Source organism: Balaenoptera physalus, assembly GCF_965194825.1.
Source record: "Balaenoptera physalus genome assembly, chromosome: 8".
Lineage (NCBI taxonomy): Eukaryota > Metazoa > Chordata > Mammalia > Artiodactyla > Balaenopteridae > Balaenoptera > Balaenoptera physalus.
This window is the reverse complement of record NC_138887.1, coordinates 111,643,682-111,662,810: the sequence shown is the minus strand read 5'-3', so window position 1 is coordinate 111,662,810 and position 19,129 is coordinate 111,643,682. Positions and strand designations below refer to the sequence as shown.

General features: G+C 37.4%; 2 protein-coding genes across 2 annotated transcripts in view; one reads left to right on the top strand and one right to left on the bottom strand.

Annotated features, from left to right (window-relative positions):
• The window catches only part of MGAM (maltase-glucoamylase), a 155,239-nt gene that overhangs the window by 104,762 nt on the left and 31,348 nt on the right, over window positions 1–19,129 (bottom strand). The window lies entirely within an intron of this gene.
• On the top strand, window positions 2,835–17,810 carry TAS2R38 (taste 2 receptor member 38). Its single transcript, XM_082473123.1, is given in 4 exon segments — window positions 2,835–5,227; window positions 5,229–5,419; window positions 5,421–5,539; window positions 5,542–17,810. Coding segments are annotated over 4 exon segments (1,002 nt in total). The 5' UTR covers window positions 2,835–4,678; the 3' UTR covers window positions 5,685–17,810.

Below are 19,129 nucleotides of genomic sequence, written 5' to 3'. Positions count from 1 at the left end.
TCCTCCCTTTGACAGTTCAAAAGGGACAGGATATGCTTTAAATGCAGGAAGCAGAGACGTCCTTCCTTTTGTTTCCTCTCTTGCGCTTCCTGTTTTCTGCCTCTTCATGACAAACGAACCTAGACACAGGGCAGGCTGCCTTTCCCTCTGTCCACTTCCTCGCTTCACATCCCCAGATGGGCAGATGGACTCAGAGCCCTTCTCACAGGCAAGTTATCGGTTAGTCATTGCGTTCAGCGTCCAGGCACAGTGGCCCAAGCATTGTGACTTAAACACAGAAAGATATTACCTTTCTCACTTTCTCTGCTCTCTCTGGAGCACAGTAGTCACTGGTGTGCTTTCACGAACTCAAAAACTTCAGGATTGAGATTCTCTTGGCTTTTCGCTCATGGTTGGAGCTCCAACCATAACATCTTAGTTCAGGCACAGAAGGAAGAAAAGGAGACAAGGGCTTTCTAAAGAATCCCACCCAATGTCTTCTTCTTGTGTCTCACTGGCTACTCTTATCTGAAAGAAAGATGGGAAATGCAGTTTATTTTTAGTTAATATTGACATACCCAATAACAGAGGGGTTCTGTTGGCAATGAAAAGGAGAGAACTAATAGTCTGCAGGCAATTAGCAATAACTACCATGAACTGAATGGCAAGTTGATGCGTGGATTCTGCCTAGGTCTACTGCATGCTCCAAACCAAGCTGTACCAGAGCTCCACCTTGGGAGCTTTCAGACGCTGCTCTAGCTTTTAATAAAGTAACACACACTCTACACCCCATTTCCCTGCTGCTCCTCTCATGTAATCGGAGTGACTGGCAGAGCTGGATTTGGGAATTCCCGGGACTCTTGGCTACATGCCAGCTAAAAGCATCAACATCCTAACTCCTCACTTAGTAACCTTGGCCATGATATCTAACTAACCTTCCTGAAACTCCACTTTGTCATCAGTAAAATGGAAGTATCACTACACTCTTCACACAGCAACTCTGAGATTAAAGGATATTCAGGCTGCCATAGCATGATAAATGGTGTCTAAAATTTCACTTCTGTGACATACGGGCCACATTATTGCAAGAGTAAATCAATGACAGGTGAGCTTGCACGGAGAGCAGGGCAGGAATTCCAGGTCTCACAGTGGTCTGGCCCCACCTCGTGGCAGCTGTTGAGTAATGACAGGAAGATTCTGGATCACAAACTGGCTTTGACTTGGGAAAATGGGAGGGATTACATGACTCTTCAGTTCGATTATCTGGGGAGCTCAGAGACACAAGACTCATCCTCAGGTGCCATGCTTCCTAAGAGCAATTTACCTGTTCTTTCCCACTGGTCTCAGACAACCCTCTGAGGCAGGAGATAGACAGGCCCCAGGCTGAGCAGCTGGAGACTGTCCCCTGTGGACAGATACTCCAAGATAAAGATAATGGCAGGGGCCATAAAGATAAGGGCAGGGAGGACCTGAGTGCTGCCCAGATAAAAGATATAGAGACCACATATTTCCATTCTTGAGGTCAAGGAGACTTTCCCAACTACACAGGAGCAGAAAGGCTCCTCAGGGGCCAAAAAGGGAGGGGGCGCCACCCCGTAATAGATGGTATCAACCTTCCCATAGGCCTCTGTGCTAGAATCCATCTTGGCTAAGAGATGCACGGGCACACAGGGAAGGACCCGGAGTTAAACCAAATACGGACTCAGAGCCAGGCAAAGCAAGATGATTGGCCAGAGGAAACCCAGAAGAAATGCCCACATAAGTGATTCAAACCACCACGGAAGCACGACTCTCTCTGAGCCAGCCCGTGTGCGCCTATTCACAGGTACATTTTTCCTCCTAAAAACCACTTTGTTTCACTATTTTCCATTTCTTTGCTGAAATTTATTTCTACAAAGCAGACAAGCCAGGGCCTTCTCACTGGTCACTGGCCCTCATGGTCTAGTGGCTAGGATTCAGCGCTCTCACTGCCGCGGCCTGACTTCAATCTCTGGTCAGGGAACTGAGACCCTGCTTCAAGCCACTGCAGGCCGAGGCCACACAAGATCACCTCCATAACTGCCTACCCACAGGGTAAGAACTGAAGCCAGTCCCTAAGTAGGAATGGGGGCAGGTGCCAGACGAGAAGAAGCCAATCATGGATCACTTTATATTATAATTCTCACAGAAGTGAAAGAAACAGTCTTGATCAGGAGCCCAGCCCCTCCAGTCTCACCTCCTGCTACAAGGCAGCACTGGCCTTGTCTCACCCATCAGAGCACAGGGCTCCTTCCCACCCTGGTTCCTTCCTGGGGGCCATATCCTCATCGTCACCATGGCCCTACTTCAGAACAACACCGTCCCAGTCATCTGTTTCCTGTCAGTTGTCTGTCCCATTAACATTAAATTGTTTCTTTCAGTTATCTCTGTTATCTCAAGTCATTTAGCCGTACTTTCCTGTCTAAATTAAAATGATCGCTCTCCCTGAGGAATACACTCTTTCACATATAAACTGCCATTTCTTCACAATTCCTGTTGTCTTGGCTTACTTTCTCAAGGCCTCATGGGACTTCCCTGCTGTCTCTCCCCCTCCATGCCTTTGCTTTGCATCTAGATAATTAAGCAGGTGAGGGCGAGTGAGGTTGCAGGGACTGAGGAATCTCAGCTCAGTGATGTTCAAACAGGAAGCTCACTTTGTTCTCAGAAATGTACATACTTTCTTACAATAGCCAAGATATGAAAGCAACCTAAGTGCCCATCAACACATGAATGGATAAAGAAGATGTGGTGTGTATATATATATATATATATATATTTATATTTATATTTTTTTATATATATATAGAGAGAGAGAGAGAGAGAGAGAGTGAGTGAAATACTACTCAGCCATAAAAAAGAATGAAATTTTGCCATTTGCAACAACATAGATGGACCTGGAGAGTATTCTGCTTAGCGAAATAAGTCAGAGAACAACAAATATTGTATGTTTTCACTTACATGTGATATCTATATATATTTGGTGAGAACATTTAAGTTTTACTCTCTAAGCAAATTTTATTTATACAATTCAGTGTTATACATTGTATGTTATACACTGGATCCTCAGACTTTATTTGTACCCTTTTACCAACCTCTCCTTATTTCTCCCACCTGCCAACCACTGGCAATCACTGTTTTACTCTTTGTTTCTATGTTTGACACTTTTTCTCATATTCCACATACAGTATAAGTGATACCATGCACTATTTGTCTTTCTCTGTCCGGCTTATTTCACTTCGCACAATGTCCTCATGGTCCATCCATGTTGTCGCAAATCACAGGATTCCCTTTTTCTCATGCTTGAATAATATTCCACCGTATCCATTCATCCATTAATGGACCCTTGGGTTGTTGCCATATCTTGGCTATTGTGAATAATGCTGCAATGAACATGGGAATGAGGACATATCTTTGACATCCTTTTGCATTCCCTTTGGATATATACCCAGAAGAGGAACTGCTGGATCGTATGATAGTTCTATAACTAGCATTTATTGATTGGACGTCATGTGCCAAGCACAATCCCAGTCATGTTACATGTGTCAATTCGGGCCATCCTCCCAACCCTCTGAGGTAGGTATTATTTTGTTCATCATCTCTATTCCATATGAGATGAGCGAAGAGGGTTCAATCCCTTGCCAAGTTCTCACAGAGAGGAAGCAGCAGAGCTAGGCCTTGACCTGAAAGAGCTTGGTTCTAGAGCCCACACTCTCAACACAGAGCGCCCTTCAGAGGAGGACATCTGAGAAGGGAAAGAGGCCCTGATTATGTACGCAGGACCTCTAGGCCACTGTGAAAACTTGGCTGATACGGTGAAGGAGATGGGGGGGGCCCTGAAAGGTTTGAACAGAGCAATGACATGATCTTAGTTATATGTTAACAGGATCACTATTGCTGCTTTGTAGAAAGTGGGGTATGGGAGGGGGTATGGGAAGCAGACAGAGCAGTTGTAAGGCTTCGGCAATGATCCAGGCCAGATATCCACCCCCTACCCCTTCAGAGCAAGACGCTGGCCTTGTTCATGTTAATACTCCTCTTGCCAAGCACAGTACCTGGCATAATAATGATGGTTGAATGAAATCTTTGGCAATGGCAGTCATACTAGTCATACAGGGGAGGAACCATGCACTTGTCCATATTAAAAACATAGTCTATGATCAGTCACCCTCAGGGGTGATAGAAGGCATGCAAATGGAAAGAGGTACCATCTCAAACCTTAGTTCACAGAGAATATATGCTCTGTCTGCTGCCAGTTTCCTTAAAACCCATAAGCAAATCCTGCTCTCCTCTCCACTCATGTGGGTCTAGATGGGCATGCAAAACTGGGCTTAGGAAATCAAGACCTTGTCTTATTTGCATCCCTGATGCCAGGCCATGGTCCTCTGGGAAGGCTGTTGTTACAGAAACACCCGGGTTTATTCAAAGCTTCTGCATCACCCAAGAGATAGAACCATCATTCTTCTACTCTTATGATGAGCCTTTGTGTGTATCCAAGAGATATTCTAAAGCAACAATATCCCTCTAAGTTTACTGTCAGAACTTTTCATGCACTCACTCTGGGATAGCTCTAGAGCAAGAGCTGGATGTCTTGTGAAGGAAAGGTCGTGGCTCAGAATGTACACTTACCCTTCTCTGCTGGGCGGTATTTGAGTCTTAGATTAGCCAAGTAAGAAGAGACATCATGGTGACTCTGACTGCCATCGTAACTGTGCCCTATGAAGTCAGGAATGCATTTCTGTTCTTTTCAGTCCTGGAGTTTGCAGTAGGGATCCTGGTCAATGCCTTCATTTTCTTGATGAATTTTTGGGTCGTGGTGAGGAGGTGGCCACTGAGCAACTGTGATCTTGTCCTGCTGAATCTCAGCCTCACCTGGCTTTTCCTGCACGGGCTGCTCTTTCTGGATGCCATCCAGCTTATCCACTTCCAGTGGATAAAAGACCCGCTGAGCCTCTGCTACCAGACCATCCTCATGCTCTGGATGCTCGTAAATCAAGCTGGCCTCTGGCTCACCACTTGCCTTAGTCTCCTCTACTGCTCCAAGACTGTCCATTTCTTTCACACCTTCCTCCTCCGCTTGGCAAGCTGGATCTCCAGGAAGATCCCCCAGATGCTCCTGGGTGCTATTTTTTCCTCCTGTGTCTGCATTGTTCTCTATTTGTGGGACTTTTTCAGTAGATCTCACTTCTCAGTTGCAACCATGCTACTCATGAATAACAATACAGAACTCAATTGAGAAATTGAGAAAACTCAATTTCTTTCATTCCTTCCCCTTCTGCAGCCTGGGGTCCATCCCCTCTTTCTTGCTTTTTCTGGTCTCTTCTGGGGTACTGACTGTCTCCCTGGGGAGGCACATGAGGACAAGGAGGGCCAAAACCAGAGAGTCTCGGGACCCCAGCCTGGAGGCCCATATCAAAGCACTCAGGTCTCGTCTCTTTCTTCTGCCTGTATGTGGTGTCCTTCTGCGCTGCCTTCATCTCGGTGCCTTTGCTGATGCTGTGGCACAACAAGATCGGGGTCGTGGTCTGTGCAGAGATACTGGCAGCCTCCCCTCGGGGCACACAGTCATCCTGATCTCAGGCAATGCCAAGCTGAAGGGAGCTGTGGAGACCATTCTTCTCCAGGCTCAGAGCAGCCTAAAGGTAAGGGCGGACCGCAAGGCAGATCCCAGGATGCCAGATCTATATTGAGAGTGGACATGAAACGGGTTCTTCATAACTATGCCTCTGATTGTTCATAAAGCCTTCAGAAACCTATTCCAATTTCTTTTCTAAGGTATAACTCCAAGTCTCTCTACTTTACATCCATGATCCCACCCATAGTAGAAAAAAATAATTAAAGCTCTACACATGGCCTAGGCAAGTAGAATGGCATTGGTTGTCTAGATAAAATGAACAAAATATAGAAGTGAAGTATTCAGTGTAAATTCTTTGTATACTATAGCTTACTAGTGCTTGGTATAAGCCAAACCATGAGAAATCCCCTCTTATGAAGTGATATCTAAATCCCAAGATAGCATGGTTGGTTTTTCACATGACTGCTATTTCTTAACATGAGTGCTAGTGGGACTTCGCCAGTGGTCCAGTGGTTAAGACTCCGCGCTCGCAAGGCAGGGGCCCTGGATTCGATCCCTGGTCAGGGAACTAGATCCCGCATGCCGCAACTAAGATCTGGCACAGCCAAATAAATAAATATTTTTTTTAAAAAACAGGTGCTAGCATATAATATTTGAACATATTGACTACTATGGCAATTATATTATCCTCCTCAAGCTCCACAATATTCATGGAAACATAAGATATGAAAAGACAAACTTGGAAGAACAATGATGTCATCACTTCAGCTTCAAGAGGTACTACATTAAAACACCTACAGGAACCAAAGGATGGGTCATTTTGTCTGAAAATGCACTGATTCAGAAATGTACATTCACCTGCTTTAGAGCGGGAGAAAAAGAGAGGTAGATACTTGCTCAGTGGGTGCCCTGGATGTCAAAGCCTGTGTGTGTCTCCTGGCTGTACTCCACTTGCTCATGAGGACAGTGCTTTGCCTGGTACCAAGCACCGGTCAGTCTAGCTGGGGAACCTGCCAAAATAGCCTCGCTAAAAGGCCTATTTGTGGAGACCGGCATTCTCTGCCTGCCTGCACAGGAACCTAGCCGGGAAGGCTTTCCTCAAATCACATCCTAAATGGCTCAGCAGAGAGAAAGGTATACCAGACATAGATCTTTATGGGCTTCAAAGCACAGCCCATGACCACAGTGGCTCCTGGTTCTGCTGGCTGTGGGTGCTGCTGAGTACTGCTTCCTCCTCCCAGGACCTGTTCTTGATAACTCCAATCCCTCCTCTCAGTTTTCCCAAATTATCCTTTTTGCCACCTCCAATGGCTGCAAAATTTGTGCCTTCATCTGGTTTCCTTTCCTTGGTGGACACCAAAGTTGTCCTAGGATTTCCTCAAAGACAGTGGTCCCCACTCTTGGCTGCACATTAAAATTGCCCGGGGAGCTTTTAAAATCTCAATGCCCAGGCCACATACTAGGCTGATTAAATCAAATCTCTGGAGGTTGAACCCAGGCGTCACTTTTTTAAAGATCCCTGAGTGATTCCAGGTTGCAACCAATATTGAGAACCACTGTTCCAGATGCTCTTTTTCTTGAGCTGGATCATGTGACCCTCTGACTGAACTGTATTGTGACCTTTTAATTCCACCTTTCCCTAAAGTACTTGGAGGAATATGAAAGAAAACCTTAAAGGACATCCTTTCTTATTCTTCTTTCTCTCTTTTTTCACAAACTCTCTCTGGACAGGTCTCCATTACATCTTACTGCTCTCCACAGCTTTATTTTTATTTAACATTATATTTTGATGTAATTTCATACTTAAAGTTGCAAGAATTTCCGTATACCCTTTATCCACATTTACTCATTTTTTACATTTTGCCCCATTTCTCTCTCCTCTCTGCCCCCAATTACAATCCAAAAATATAGGGTTCACTTTAGTCTTCCGCTTTTATATATTTGTAACTCCCTTCTCTAACCATGAGAAATATCCTCCACTTATACTCAATATATTTCCCCATTTGCTTACGGCTAGAATACAGAGAAAGTGGTTTCAGAATTGCTATAACACTGCAAAAGGCAAAATTAACTAGAGTTCAATATTTGTTTACAGATTTTTTTCATTTTTAGGCAAAATTTATACACAGCAAAATACACAGATGTTAAATGTACAACTTGGTGAGGCTGGATAAGTATGAATATATATATATATTTTTTTTTCATGTAACCAACACCCCAAATATGATATACAATATTTCCATCAGCACAGAAAGTTCCAGTATTCCTCTTCCAGTAAATCTCCACCCACCAAGGGCAACCACTGTACTAATTTCTTTCCATAGGTTCTTTCTTTCCATAGATCATTCCTTCCCATAGATTAGTTTTGCCTGTTCTTGTACGGAATCATGCGGTGTAGACTCTTGTTTTGCTACTTTAACTCAACATAATGCCTTTGAGATTCACCCTTAATAGTATGTGAGTCATAACTTGTTTATCCACTTTTGATGACCATTTGCATTGTTTACGGTTTGGAACTGTTATGAATAAACATTCTTGAATTCATCTTTTTGTAGCCACAGTTTTCATTTCTCTTAGATAAATACTTAGTGGAATTACTGTGTCATAAAGTTGATGTACATTTAGCTTTACAAGAAACTGCTAAAGAGTTTTCTAGAGCGACTCTAGCATTTCACGCTCCCATCAACAATGTAGGAGAGTTGTTCTACATTTTCACCAACATTTGGTATTGTCAGTCTTTTTAAATTTGGGCCATTCTAGTGGAGGTGAATGGTATCTCAATCTCGTGGTTTTAATTTGCATTTCCCTGACAACTAGTAATATGGAGCACCTTTTCATGTGGTCCATGGCCATTTGAACATCTTCTATTATAAAGCTACTATGTGACTTGTTTGCCCCTTTTTTAATATTCAGTTGTCTTTTTATTATTTCTTTGTAGAAGTTTATTGATCTGCAGCATTTGTGTGTGTGTATGTTCTTAAAAAAATATATATATATATATTTAAAAAATATTCAGCCTGTAAAAAACTAAAAATAGAGTTACCATATGATCCAGCAATCCCACTCCCAGACATATATCCAGAAAAGATGAAAACTCTAATTCAAAAAGATACACGAACCCCAATGTTCACAGCAGCACTATTTACAATAGGCAAGACATGGAAGCAACCTAAATGTCCATTGACAGACGAATGGATAAATAAGATGTGGTATATATATAAATATAATGGAATATTAATCAGCCATAAGAAAGAATCCATTTCCAGCAAAATGGACTGACCTAGAGATTATCATACTAAGTGAAGTAAATCAGAAAGGAAAGACAAACATCATATGATATCACTTAAATGTGGAATCTTAAAAAATGATACAAATGAACTTATTTACAAAGCAGAACAGACTCACAGACATAGAAAACAAAGTTATGGTTACCAAAGGGGAAAGGGGGCAGGGAGGGATAAATTAGGAGTTTGGGATTAGCAAATACAAACTACCACATATAAAATAGATAAACAACAAGGCCCTACAGTATAGCTCAGGGAACTATATTCAATATCTTGTAATAAACTACAATGGAAAAAAATATTTAGTCTAAAAATCTATGAACAGGAGATAGCTCTTCATTTATTTGTCTATAATTTCTCTCAGCAATATTTTATAGTTTTTAGTGTAGAGGTCTTGCATGTCTTTTGATAAAATTATACCTAGGTATTTAATATTTTATAATGTTACATATAGTAATGTTAAATGGGGTATTTAAATCTTCATGTTTCAATTATTTGCTGCTAGTTTATAAAATTTTTGTACATTAACCATGTATCTTGTCACTTTCCTAAATGAATTTAATAGTGCCAATAGCTTTTTGTAGGTTCTTTGAAATTTCATACTGAAACAATCATGCCATCAGCAAATAAGAGAACTTGTATCTCCCTTCTCAATCTTTATGGCCTTTATTTAACTTATTTCACTGGCTGGAACCATCAGTACAATCTTGATTAGAAATAATGTGAGTATACATCCTGCCTCATTCCTGATCTTACAAAGAAAACATTATTTCATCATTGAGTATAATATCAGCTGTAGATCTCTTATAGATCTCCTTTATCAGATTAAGAAAGACCATTTTTATTGCTAGTATGCTAAGAATTTTTATCAATGGAGGTTGAATTTATTGAAACGAGTGAATGGTTTCTCTCCTCTATTTTGAACACAGTGATTTATACTGAAAAAATTTTGCATGTTAAATCAGTCTTGCATTCCTGGGATAAGTCCCAATTAGTCATAATGTATTATTTTTATATGTTGCTCTATTTGACTTGCTAACATATTGTTAAGAATCTTTGCATCTATCTTAGTATATACTATTAACTTAACTTTTATTCTTGGTAGACTATATTTGTTACTTGCCCTTTCAAAGAGAATCTGTGGGTTATAAACTTTATGAATCCTCTATGTCTAAAATTGTTTGCCCAGCTAAAATAGGTTAGCTGAGTATAGAATTCTACATTCAAGTTTATTTTATCTTAATTATATGAAGATATTACTACTTTGTCTTCTCAAAAACAGTATTACTCATGTTATTCTATTTCTCATTCCTTTGTAGTTTATTTTTCTTTTCTATATAAAGTTTCTTCTCAGAAGTGAATTTCTTTCCATTATTTTCTTAAGTTTCATTTTGTTATTTCTAGTTATGGGTGTTTTGTTCTTCTGTTTGTTTTTTAATCTTGCTTGGTAGCTAGAGAAACCTTTAATCTTAGGAGTCATGTTTTCTTCACTTTTGGAAAATTCTTGGTCATATTTCTTTAATATTATCTCCCCTCTATTCTCTCTCTTTTTTCCTTCTGCAACTTCTTTTAGCTGAATATTTAGATTCTGGACCTATTCTTGTCTTTGACTTTTCTTTAATTTAATTTTCAGTATTTTGGGACATGTTCAGGGAAGTTTCTCAGCTCCGTTTTCTAGCACATTTTTTAATTCCTTTGTTTTTTTTAAATTAAAATACATTTTTTTAATTAATAGAATTTTTATTTTGTTCTTCTTCATAAGCACCTGTTCTTTATCATAATGTTTGGTTCTAACTCTTTGAAGCTAGTTTTTGGAAGAAGTTACCTCCTTTGGCTCTTTGAGAATATTAAATATTACTTTAAAATCCTTTTTAGGCTGCATTATGACCTTTAATTCCTAGGTTATATGTTCTTTTGGTGGTTGAGTTTATCTGTGTTTCTGTAAAGATGTTGGTGTCACTTAGCAGTTTTGTCATTCTTAGCTGTTTGTACAGGAATTCTTTCCACACTCTGTGGCAGGAATTTCTCCTAGTATAGTGGCTTCACAATTGTGTAGATACTAACCTTGAAGATGGCTTAGCTTTAGATTTGTCTGCTGGGCAGAGACATATCAGAATTTGTTTCCAAGAAACACAGCCCTAGTTCCCGCTTCATGATAGTAAAGCAGCAGACTCTGTGGTGGTTTTGAGTTTGTTTTACTCTTTTAGAAATGTTTCTCCAATTCTGGTTCATGAAACTTTCTCTTACTTGTTTTTGAGTGTGGCTAAAAATTTGTGCATTAAAAAAATATGTATATATCATTTTAATGGGTTTTGTGTAGAGGGGAGATATTTTATCAAATTTCTCATGTGCCACCTTGAACTTAAAAAGAATCACTGATATTTCTAGTTTTCTAAAATATTTTATAAAGAATAAGAGTTATTTTTAACACATATCCTTTCAGCAACGATTGAGTTAAATATGACTGTATCCTCTGTTGTGTTGACATGATATATTACATCAGTGATTTCTGAAGAGAAGTATGAGTGCCTCAGTAGCTGTTTTCCTGCTTTATGTTAAAGAATATTTTAATAGTTCCTATGGGGTACTTTTTTTTTTTTTTTTTGTATTTCTTTGTTTTGTTTTCCACTTCCTCATTCTTTTAAACGTGAGGTCCACTTGAGTCTGGTGTTAGAATTTGTATGAGTGGATTTCCCTAGATCTAGTTTTATCTTCAAATGATGACTGGAAGAATATTTCTCTGACCTTACTATTTCACTTAGACTTTAGTCTGAAGATCTGGTTGATGTGTAAAACATTTAGTTAAATTTCTAGTATTTAGTTGTCATTTATCACATTATTTTTCCTAAATTTTCCTGCTTTCCTGTTGGGTCATTTCTCTTTGTGTGGGGAAATATACTCCTGGAAAAGTTGAAATTGATTATTATATTTCAACTGAGTAATTGTCTCTTTTTTTTCTAGAGGAAAACTATAATACTATTTTTGAAATGAAACGCACCTGTTGGTCTAGAGATTCTATACTTCATTGAGGGTATTAACGGTCCAAATTATATTCACTTCTGTCCCTAAAAATACTACATTCTTTGTGTATAGGCCTGAAATGTGAAAAATACAGTACTAACTAGAGACCTAGAATATTGTCCTAACCCTGCACCTTATAAGGCTCTGCAGTAATTTCTTTTTAACCCAGAAATGGCTTTCTGGCTTCTATTCAGCAAAAGTTCCATATCTCTTAGAGAGGCATGGAGAAGGGTATTGAAGTCTCCATTTTCCTCCTTGACTTTGTTATTTTGCTTCATTGTTATTGTTTTAACTGCTACTGCTCTTAATATTCAATACCAAAAGCACTACAGACCTCAAACATAAATAAAAATTTTCTCTGCTTTTGTAAATTTCAAAAAACAAAAAACAAAAGAATCTTTGCATCTATTTCCATGAGAAATACTAACTTCTATTTTTCTTTTTTTCTTTTAAATATCTTTGTTAAGTTTGGTATCAAGGTTATTCTGACCTCATAACATAAATTGAGAAATGTTTCCTCTGTCTTTATTTTCTTTAAGATTTTGTAAAATTGGTATTATTCCCTCCTTAAATATTTGATAGCATTCACCAGAGAAGTCATTTGGGCCTGAAATTTCCTATTCAGGAAAAGTTTTTTAATTATAATAATTACAATTTATTTAATAGATACAGTAGTATTAAGATTGTCTATTTCTTCTTGTGTCTATTTTTGTAAGCTGTGCTTTTAAAGGAATTTGTCTCTTTCATCTAAGTTTGTAAATGTATTGCCATAAATTTGATCATATCCCTTTATTATCTTCTTAATGTCTATAGTATCTGCTTTGTTATTCCCTCTTTCATTACCAATTTAGATAACTTTTGTTATCTCTTTTTAATTCATCACTCTAGGTAGAGATTTATCAATTTATTGATAATTCCAAGAAATCACCTTTTGGTTTCGTTTATTTCCACTATTTCTTTTATTTTCTTCTACCTATTTTTTTATTATTTATTATTTCCTTCCTCTACTTTTTAGGTTTAATTTCTCTTCCTGATATAGCTTCTTAAGTTAGAGAATTAGATCATTGATTTTAAGTCTTTTTTCTGTTCTAATATAAACATTTAAAGCTTTAAGCTTTAAGTTTCCTGCTAAACACATTTTGCCACATCCCCACATATTTCAATACATTGCATTTTCCCCCAGCTTTACTGAGGTATAATTAATGTATAATGTCTGTAAGTTTACAGTGTACAATGTAACGATTTGATTTCACATGTATATCGCAAAATGTTTACTACAATAAGATTAGTTAACACATTCTTTACTCACATAATTACCATTTTGTTGTTGTTGTTGTTATAGTTACAGTGAGAACACTAAATCTTTATTCTCATAACAACTTTAAAGTATACAATATAGTATTGCTAAATATAGTCACCACGCTATACATTAGATCCCAAGAACTTATTCATCTTATAACTGAGAATCTGTACCTTTTGACCACCATATCCTCATTTCCCCCATGCCCCATCCCCTGGCAACCTCCATTCTACTCTCTGTTTCTATGAATTTGATGATTTTAGATTTCAAAATAAGTGAGATCATATAGTACTTGTTTTTCTCTATCTGGCTTATTTTATTTAGTAATATAATGTCCCTTAGGTTCATCTATGTTGTTGCAAATGGCAAGATTTCCTTCTTTCTCACAGCTGAATAATATTCCATATTATATATATATATATATATATATATATATGTGTGTGTGTGTGTGTGTGTGTGTCTGTGTGTGTATACACACATCCATCTTTCTTATGCATTCATCTTAGGTTGTTTCCACATCTTGGTTGTTGTGAATAATGCTGCAATGACCATAGAAGTGACCACCTCTCTCTGAGATACTGATTTCATTTCCTTCGGAATATATACCCAGAAGCAGGATTGCTGGATCATATGGTAGTCCTATTTTTAACTTTTCAAGGAACCTCCATACTGTTTTCCATAGTGGCTACACCAATTTGCATTCCCATCAACAGTGTGCAAAGGATCTTTTTCTCCACATCTTCATTAGCATTTGTTATCTCTTGTTTTGATAACAGCCATTCTAACAGGTGTGCGGTGATATCTCATTGTGGTTTTGACTTGAATTTCCCTAATGATTAGTGATCTTGAGCACCTGTTCATATACTTTTTGGACACTTGTGTGTCTTCTTTGGAACAATGTCTATTCAAGTCCTTTGTCCATTTTTTAACTGAATTGTTTTTTTGCTATTGAGTTGTGTGTGTTCCTTAAACGTTTAGGATAGTAACCCCTTATGAGATATATAGTTTGCAAATATTTTCTCCCAGTTGGTAGGTTGCCTTTTCATTGTGTTGTTTCTTTTGCTGTGTAGAAGCTTTTCAATATTCTTTTTTATATAGGATAGACTGCTCTGTTGATGCTGAGTGTAAAGCCATAATTTGCCCCTCTGAAGGTCTTTTCTGATGCTTTTATTCCACTTGATCTCTCAGTAGCTTTCTTTTTTTGATTCAGGTACTATGAGAATGGCTGAGGGCTCAGAGCAGTGAATTAATAGACATGTGCTAGTTTCCTACAGCTGTTTTTAAGATGCTTAATTTAGTTTACAGAAATTTGACATTATGTGCCTAGGTGTGAGTTTCTTTTTATAAAATCTGTCTGGAGTTTGCTGATTTTGTTCAGTCTATAAGTTGATATTTTTCATTAGAGAAATTACGAGCCATATTTCTCCATATGACTCCTCTGGATAGTGCCCTCAAGAAAATTTTTTTTTCTTTGCTCTCTCAAACAAAAAAAATTTTTTTCTCTTTTCTCTCTTTAAAATTAAAAAAAATTGTTTTAATGAAATATAGTTGATTTACAATGTTGTGTTAGTTTCAGTGTACAGCAAAGTGATTCAAAGTGATATATATATAATTGAATATATATATTATATTCAATATATATATATTCTTTTTCAGATTATTTTCCCTTATAGGTTATTACAGAATATTGAATATGGTTCCCTGTGCTATACAGTAGATGCTTGCTGGTTATCTATTTTATATATAGTAGTGTGTATATGTTAATCTCAAACTCCTAATTTAATAAGTGGAGTGTCAGACCTTTCCCAAAAGTAGTCTCACACACCCCTATGATCCTAGACCACCACTAAGCACCATGTCCAGAAATGTGCTACTCTCTTCTCCTAGGGAAAAGGACCTGCAGGGCATACTCTCCATACTTAAAGTGTTCTCAATAAAAAATTTATCAACGTGTTTCTCCCTTGAACTTTATTATCCTCACGCATTTTGCAAGAAATAACCTTGCAAAAGGTAGAGAAGGAGAGATGCAGAATAGCAGGGGAGCTGCAATTGAATAAACTTAGAAATTTCAACGTAAGATCTAAGGGTGATGCAAAGAATAATAAAACATGTTCTGTTTAGTGTAGAATCTTTCCTTTACTTGGGGGAATACACACCATCATATAGGGAACATTTAAGTGGTGACAAGAGGCTGTGTGTAATTGAGTGTCAAAATTTTGGGCATAAACAAAATGTGTGACCAGAGTTCAGATCACAATTTAAGTGAAATGACATAAACAAAGGGGTAGAAGTGAGAATAAGCATAGTATATTCTGTACAGGTAGGTCAAGGTCAGATTGTAGAGCCAAGCTCAAGAGCTGAGGCTTCTTCATGTTAATGGTCATAACAAAACCTTAAATAGGGAAGAGACATGATCATAGCAGTGATTTTATACAGTTTTGCCTGATAGTGTTTTCTAATATTGATTTGAAGGGGAGGAGGTGAGGGTTTTGGGCTATTTGCACTCCAACTGCAGTGACAGATTTGAGAGTAGGATGGGGGTAGTAGGAATGGAGATAGATATAACAGAGCTTTCGAAAAACATCATCAACTAGTGTCTTGATGTGGTGTTTAACAGAGAAGGAAGAATCAAGGAGGCTTTCAGTGTGTAAGTGTGTTGTAATAAAATATAATGACTAACAAAAATAAAGAAGTTGAAAAAGGAAGTTGGATTGAGTTTGTGGAAGATGGTAAATGTGGTTTGGAACTTATTGCAACTGGACTGACATCATGTCACCTAGTTGGAAAATACCAGAAGAGCCTTGGAAATGAAGAACTAAAATTCAGATTCGAGGACAGAACTAGAAAGACATACGGTCATCAGAAGAGCAGCTAGTTTGGAAAATATAAATTTTTAATTGGGTTATAAAGGTAGAGGGAAAATGTTGGCAAGGTTGGAGGCCATAAATTTCTGGCAGCAGTAAGTGGGCAAGAAGTAATGAGAATCATTGGAATAGGCCAGATGTGTGTGTGTGTGTGCATGCGTGCTTGTGTGTGTGTGTGTGTGTGTGTGTGTGTGTGTGTGCCTTCCCAGCACCTTCTTTCTCCTGAGAACAACCACATCCACCTAGGGGTAACTGCTCTTCACGCTCCAGTTAGGATGTTTACCATGATCCTGCCCCTGACTATATTTGCTGGGTCTTTTCTAGTCCCACCAATGTCTACCTTTGGGATTTTTCTAACTCGATCCAAGAAAAATTTGTAAGACATGAAATACAACAGCTTCTCCTGGTTACGCTTCCTGCCATATTTCCTATCACAAGAGGAAACGAGCAGAGACAAGAGGTAGATATGGCAAGACCTAGTTTTATTTGGTTCTTGATGTTCCAGAGGTTCAGCTATATCCTTTGCCTGCTTTGGTTTCACTGTACAACCCTTTATTATATGTCATGAGCCAACACATACCACTTTTGCTTAAATTAGTTTGAATTGAATTTTTCACTTGCAGCCAAAAGATTTATGACACAATGATAATACATAACCCATGAATGGAAGAGGGGGATGTGACTGGTGAGTAGTACAAAGAGTTTCAGTTATACTGTAATGTTTCATTTCTTGGATTAGGAGATGGGTGTTTATTATATTATTCTTTATCCTTTTCTGTACACCTGAAATATTACATGATATAGTTTTTAAAATACTGCATCAGAGACTTGACATTACATGTCATCTAAGTACTTTGAATATGTTGTTGCTGGGGCATTTACATGGAGGCACACCGCTGTATAATTAGATTCACTCTGTCCTACAAAAAGTCTGATTTGGGAGAATTTATTTAGCACTAAATAATCTAGTTCACTTTCTATGCCAAAATTAGTTTTCAGAAATGAAACAGATGACATGAAATAAATTTCTGAGCCTATAAAAAATTAATTTTCAATATATGTTCTCCAATTTCAAAATTATTGGACAAATGTTCCATTCATATTTAGAAGAACCTATACTTAAAAAGAACTATTTTCCATTTATGAAGCGGAATGCAGTTAAATATGGCTCCTAATTAAAAGGATTCAAGGATAAATTCTGTACTTTACATCTCAATGCACAATATTAACCTGAAATGGCAATCCACAAAAGAAAATAAGTTTTTAGTTCCAAATCAAAGACATGTAACAATTAAATGTTTCTAACTTTCAATTTGTATTTTTTCAATGAATTTAAAATATTGTCTCCAATATCATACATTTGTATTATGTGTTCAGTTGAGTAAAAATAAAAAGTTTCATATAGTTCTGGCAAGTGTTTGTCTTATGCTTGGTTAACTTCATTCAGTATATTCATTGTCAAGTACTTATAGGCATTTGAGTTTGTAAACCACTGGTTTATAAGCCACAATACTATAAAAACGTATAAAGGAAAGGTGTATTTCTTCACTCAGAAGGAGGGGGAAAGATCTCTGAGGTTTAACTTTGGCAGAATTACACACAATATCCATCACCAAACAAAATGATGAAATTTGTGGCTTAATGTACCTCCACTGCAGTTAATTTGCTGTTTACACCAGCCATCACCACAAAATCTGAAGGTCTTACCTTTATAATTGTGTATCTGGCCAATTCAAGAAGCCAAGGAATAGTGTTCCTCAAAAATGATTTCAAAAAAAAAAAAAATGATTTCACAGAAATCATTAACACAGAAACTACCACGTTTAAAAAACATTTTCTTGCAGTTTTGCTCTACAATTTCCAAAATCTTAAGGCCATCTGTTAGCAAAGACACTTCAAGTTTTCTTCTCATAAGTCCATTTTGATAAGTTATATTTGTGTAGTGATTTATCTATTTTATCAAAGTTTAAAACTTTAATGGCTTAAATTTACGGTATTTTCTTACCATCATATTTCATAGAATCTAAAATAGCATCAATTGTAAGATACACCCTTATTTTACATACAACTAAAGAAGAAAAATTCAAAGCTGTCAATTAAACAATGTTTTCTTATCATTAACTATGATATATCCTAAATCCAGAGATGTCATAATGTGAAAAAAAATGTGTTTCTCAGAGTCAGTGAAATATGGTATATTTTAAATCTCAGCGTATATGTTCCTTTGTTAACTTCTAATGTTGCTTAGTAGATGCATGGAGTACAACAGATTATGGTGTGGTGAATCCAATTCACACAAAGCCCTGTTTTTTCTGTAGTTCCAGACCTTTCAAGCGTGTCTGGTACACAGCTTTAATTACCACATCCATGAATATTTTAGCACAGAGGGTTTCTTGACAAATGATGCAATGAGCAGGTTTCAGTTCTTTGCCATTGTGAAATGTTGCCACAGTGGTTTAAATTCAGTGATAAGTCTGACTTTAACACCTACCATCACAGAATTTCCCCCTAGTCACGCTTACTAATTTGAACTTTCTATAGTAAAATATCAAAGCTTTTCTTAGTATACAGATATAGATCATTTCTTGAAGTTATAGATATCATGGGTACCATTTTAATAAATGCATTGGTTGCATAACCTTTTCAATCAATACCACAAGTAAATATAGCTAGCTACTTGTAATTATTATTTATACCCTTGCTTTCATCTGCTGCAATTATAAAACACCACAGATTAATTCCTCTCCAGCAAGTGCTCAGGCAATATTCTAAGCGACAGTACTTCTGGCTATAATATATTCATGAATGTTTGATTCTGTTGAAGTCATATAATTTCTCCTTCACTTCGTAGACAATCTTTAAGAAATTCATTGTCTGTAAAGGATTTTATGGCCACTTTTCCACAAAAGCATTTGGGAAACATGTTCTATTTTCATTCAGAAGTTAATCACGGAAAATCTAGTTCTTTCAGTTAACTGAGTTTTCATCATATGCCTTTTCTATAGAGCAGCTGTTCTTTAATTTGTTTCATAACTGTATTTAAGTTTTATTTTTTGGTGAAGACACATTTTGCATTTTCAATAATACATAA